Source organism: Mytilus californianus, unplaced genomic scaffold (genome assembly GCF_021869535.1).
Source record: "Mytilus californianus isolate M0D057914Y unplaced genomic scaffold, xbMytCali1.0.p SCAF_22, whole genome shotgun sequence".
In the NCBI taxonomy this organism is placed as follows: Eukaryota; Metazoa; Mollusca; class Bivalvia; order Mytilida; family Mytilidae; genus Mytilus; species Mytilus californianus.
The window spans coordinates 6,195,998-6,201,571 of record NW_026262671.1 but is presented as its reverse complement, the minus strand read 5'-3'; the positions used below and the strand labels follow the sequence as shown (position 1 = coordinate 6,201,571).

General features: G+C 32.6%; 1 protein-coding gene across 1 annotated transcript; it reads left to right on the top strand.

Moving 5' to 3' along the window:
* Window positions 1–3,444, top strand: LOC127732190 (G-protein coupled receptor 83-like). Its single transcript, XM_052241262.1, has 2 exons — window positions 1–190; window positions 2,305–3,444. The coding sequence occupies exon 2, from the start codon at window positions 2,324–2,326 to the stop codon at window positions 3,344–3,346; it is 1,023 nt and encodes a 340-aa protein (XP_052097222.1). The 5' UTR covers window positions 1–190; window positions 2,305–2,323; the 3' UTR covers window positions 3,347–3,444.
* The last annotated feature ends 2,130 nt before the right edge of the window (window positions 3,445–5,574 follow it).

Sequence of the window (5,574 nt, the reverse complement as noted above, 5' to 3'; positions counted from 1 at the left end):
TGTTATGAATTAAATACATGTAAAATCAGGTAATTGTTTGAAACAATGTCGAGAAAAAAATGAAAAATGTTTATAAGGATTTATTAATTCGAGGAAGTTAAAAGTAGTATTTTTTTATAAAAAATATGGAAACAGTATTATCGATCATTTGTTCTAACATCGATAATATTGGGAATATTGTCATACAGATGTAAGTATTATTATCAAAACATGTATTCGACTTATATAGATACATTTTTTTTTTGGCTTCATGAAATTATTTGATTCACACATCCATAGTAATCGATGTTCAAACATCACCAAATTGATCGACTGAAAACTGTGGTCAGTTGTATTAGAGTCCTGAAGTGCAAAATGATCCTGTTTCAGTCAAAATACTTCTTATCTGGCAACAGTTGAATTAATTCATGTTGAACTAGTGTTTTTGGATATTCCATTACTAGAAATTTGACATTTGGAAAATATTATTAACCAATATTAGATGTTTCTGTGTAATCTAAAAAGAAACACTTTTTGGTTTTCATCTGTGGGGGTAGGATTTTCTGTATTAAGCTTTTAAAATTATTAAGCTGTTGAAAGTTTTTTTCTCAAGAGAAATGGAATCAACATCACGGGTGCCACATGTGGAGCAGGATCTGCTTACCCTTCCGGAGCACCTCAGATCACCCCCAGTTTTGGTGGGGTTCGTGTTGCTTAGTCTTTAGTTTTCTATGTTGTGTCATCTGTACTATTATTTGTCTGTTTGTCTTTTTATTTTTGGCCATGGCGTTGTCAGTTTGTTTTCGATCTACGAGTTTGTTTGACTGTCCCTCTGGTATCTTTCGTCCCTCCGTCATATGTTTTTAATACCACTGGGTCAGTATGGCTAGGGGTTTATTATTGGTCGACAAGGGCACCAGTCACTTAGTAACCAGTGTTTTGGTATGAACAAGAATTAAATTATGCATTTTGTTTCTATTTCATGATATATGTAATTGTACTAAAATTAAGATTGCAACTCCCTAGGCAAAGTAATCGCATTGATGTCTCGTTGTAGCGTATTCGCTTCGAGAGCGAGAGGTCAAAGGATTGATGACCGGCCTGGTCAAACCAAAGCCTTTAACATTGGTATGTGTTGCTTCTTCGTAATACACGAAACATTAGACGAAAGAGCAAACTTAAGATAAATCGGCTAGGAGTCAGGTGAATTTGATCGGATACAGTGACACGTCATCCTGTGGACTGTTTCCTTGTGAACTAGCATGTTAAAAAATTCGGTTCAGCGTATCAGTCTTGTTCAAAGTAGGGTTCATATCTACAGCACATTATCATTTTCTCACCCTAAAGGCATTTAAAACAGCCATCCATCATCATCAACCTAATGCAAAGTTGGTCTTAGACTAATATGGGTGTTCTGATAAATATAAAATAAGGAGACGTGGAATAATCAACAAACTCTGAAAACTGATTCTTGATATACACGAACCTACTAGAACGACCGTGATATATATCAGTGCTTGGGAAGGGTCAGGACAAATCAAAACGATACTAAATACACAAATCAAACAAAGGGTATAATAATATAGGTAGTGGTGAATAGATAGACAATTGTCTGCAAAATGATCACAGAAAACGTAACACCAAACCCGAATGGATAAACCGTCTGGTAACCATATACTATTCAATCAACAATAAACTTCATGCTTTTTTTTATTTAGCTTTTTTTGTAAAGCTCCTGAAGACTTACTATAGACGAACCTTTCTTGTTAATAAATTTCACGATTAAATGCCACTAAATTTATGTTCATTTAGAGTTTGCTTAAGAAGCACGAAGAATCAGAATATCATTGATATACAAGGGAGAGATAACTGCTAAACCTTTAAACTTCAACTCATAGATTTAATTTGCAAAGTATCTGGACCAGTGCAAGGACTAAAATAATCAAACGTTCATTGTTTCAATGGTGATCATTTCAAAATTGATTTACTAGAAGTTTCTAGTATGAGTTTCAATTTTGCATTCTTTTACCTTTGGTTAATTTTTCCTCTATTCTTTATTTATTTGTCTATTTTCTGTAGATTTGGCACATTATTCCATATTCTGTAAACCCCATCCAGAAGCTCGTGTATGATTCATATTGATTTCAATGGAGCTTGGAGAAAGTTTATTTGTTCTTCTACGTGTTCTATATGACGACCGTTTAAACATGAAATAGCAAACACATTGTGTGGGTTAAAGGGAATGAAACATCTCAAGACATAAATTTCTTCAAAATACAGTACCTTATTATTCTTTTAAAAAGTATTTTATTGTGCTTTTATCAGATTTCAAGACTGACACAGTATGGCAAACGAGAGTGATATGTGTCACAAGTGGATGATGGACCTTTTTATGAAACAGAATGTAACACTAGCCGAAGTTAACGATAGACTACTTCTTCGCTTTCTAGGAGGAATATGTTTTCTTTCTGTTTTAGTCGTTGCTGGACTTATTGGAAATGCGCATGTGCTGTACATCTACTACCGGAAGTTCCGTCTGACGAATTACCGAATTTACGTCCTTTGGCTAGCGATGTTGGACATGTTTAACTGTGGAATAAGTGCTCCTTGTGTTATATTTTATTTGTTGCATCCAGTTACATTCCCATCAGAAACCTTCTGTAAGATTTTTCGGTTTTTGCTCTACTTTTGTAACGTAGCATCTACAGCTTCTCTTATTCCCATTGCAATTGACAGAGGAAGAAAAATCCTTTCGCCATTAAAATCCCAGATTACTACGACGCAAGCCAAGATGATGTGTATAATGAGTCTTTTCGTTGGATTGGTACTTTCTTGGCCGGCGCCTATTCTTTTTGGAATCTATTCTGAGCGAACCGGAATCCCTGGACTAAAAGGACAACGTTGTCTAATAGAAGATAGATACGCAAAATCAAAAGAAATCATAGTTTTCAATATGGTACATTTCATATATTTCTTTGTAGTTACGGCTTTACTGACCATTGTGTATTCATTAATCTCTCGTCAAATGTGCATTCATGGACATTTTCGGCAAAGTTTTCGACAGGCATATACCGATTCGGATATTTCGACGGAGAACGCTATACGTCTTACTAGTATACAAAGGTCAACTTTAACATTACTTCTTGTAACATTAGTTTATATACTAAGTGCGCTGGCATATCATATTTTAGCACTGGTCTTTTTTTCAAATCCACAGTTCGATTGTAGTTTGAGTCTGCCAGGTGCAATCATATATTACACTTTTATTTGGTCTTATTTTATAAACAGTGCGATCAATCCTTTTATATATGGTTTCCGTGATTATACCTTCCGGAAGGAAGTCAAACAGTTATACAATGGATTGTAACAAATTAATAATAAAAAAACATGTACATTTTATTATAGCATGTTTCTTTTATTTTGTTTTCTAATATTTTTAATTAAAAATTAGCAATGAAATTGAAATTACGCGTTCTTTAATTTGTTAAGGATTGTAAAAAATTTAGAATAGTTTTATTCTTTTTCACTTCTGTTTGACATTCATTTTATTTTGCCATTCATATGAGTAATTTGTTATAATTCTGTTAATGAATCTTAGATATCTTCTAATGTTTTAATTATATGACTTTCCAGACATTTTGACTAAAATTGATATTACACGTTTACATGTTGAGCAGAATCTGCTTACCCTTTCGGAGCACCTGAGATCACTCCCAGTTTTTGGTGGGGCTCGTGTTGCTCAGTCTTTAGTTTTCTATGTTGTGTTTTGTGTACTGTTGTTTGTCTGTTGGTCTTTTACTATTTAAACCATGGCGTTGTAAGTTCATTTTCGACTTAAGGATGTTTGCTACTCTGTTTCAAAATAACAAGCTTTTTAAAAGACTATTCTAAAATGATAGTATATGAATAAAGGAACTAAAATAGCAGAAAAAAATGAAGGGTCCGTCAGCTTGTTTTCGAGATATAAGCCATTGAAAATTTGGCGGGAAATGATTTTCTCTAGATTTTTCAATCTTTTAACGTTGGCCGCTTTTTTGTTTCAAAAACTATGAAAAAATAACAAGGATTTTATAAGACTTTCAAATATGGCTTTTTAAACTATATGTAATAAAATTATGAAAAGAAAAGTAGGGGTTAGTGAGCCAAATTTTTTAATGGCAATTCATGGATAAAAGCAGAGGATTCCGAAAATCTGGCAAAAATTCAAAAACCAGAGGAGCAAATATCCTTAATATGAGTTTGAATGTCCCTTTAGTATCTTTCGCTTCTCTTTTACGTTACTGTCATATTGACTTTACAATGCTGAAGGACTATCATAGCCGTAAGGTAACAACTATCTTGTATAGCCTGCACTATGAGTATCTAAAAGGAGTATTATAAGAGTTAATTTTCGTTTTACAAGTTATGAGATTTTGATTTATGAGATTACTAAATTGCAGGCACTTGACTTGGGACTGACACGTATAGAATGTGTTGGCGTTAAACATGTTTGTGAGCGCTCAACCTTCCCCTAACGTGGGACATTAGTGTAACAGTACAACATAAGAACAAACTATAAAAATAGGTTTGAAATGTCCAGACTCATCATATTATTATGCTGTAGTTTTTTATGTCTATATGTTGTCCTCCAGGTTGTCTGGAAGATTATGTAAACTTGACTTGGCGCTAAATGAATACAACAATAGACATGGCGAAATTATGGTTTTAATATTGAATGTGCAGTCTTTAGAAAAAAAGTGCTTCGTCACGTTTTGAACTTAAACCTAAAAATGAGTTTGTTTTTCAATTAATTAAAAAAAAAAAAAAAAAAGAATTGCATGTAGTACCTTAAAATAAGTTCAGAAACATTTCTATTATTTATAACTAAAATTTGAAGAGATTGCCATTAATATGACAACAACACCTCATTTTGCATTTTTGTTCTGGTAGCATTTTGTTCTGGTAGCATTCTTGTTATGCTATAATTATCATGATAGTAAGCTTAAAGTTAAACTTATTTAATGTTGTAATTTTGCCACCGCAACAAACACATACAATAAGCAATTTCTGAAATTACAGTATTGTTAATTCAAAATCATTTATTGAAAGTAAAGATCATTGTATGTGATATAATCTTATAAGTTATCTAAGTAATTAAGAAGATGATCCTGAAACAGTCACTAAGTTTCAATGCTCATGTATAAATATATTGTTCAGCAATACATCCGTCTACTACAGTCGTCATGAAAACATTTCGTGAGTGTCGAATAAATTTTAAGATTTTAAGATTAATCAATAATAATTGATCATTTCCCAACGTAAGACCTCCTGAACTTTTATTAACAAACGACAACTATATGTATGACTTCATTTCTCACTCAAAATCAGTAGTAAAATGTACTTAAAGAGTACCTGTCACAATTGAACCAAGGCCATTGTATTATCCGGTAATGATCAAGAGGACAATATTTTAGGTCATTCCGGTTTCCGTTTAGTTCAACGATTTTTATTTATGATTAGGTAACTTTTGAAAATGGAATTTTTTTTTAGTCATAATGTTTTTTTTTCCTAATGATTGAATTTGTTGATTGTAGAAATTTTGCTCTACCTCGTTTT

Coding starts and splice junctions, on each gene's coding strand:
- LOC127732190 (XM_052241262.1), top strand. CDS start 2,324: ATGGCAAACGAGAGTGATATGTGTCACAAGTGGATGATGGACCTTTTT.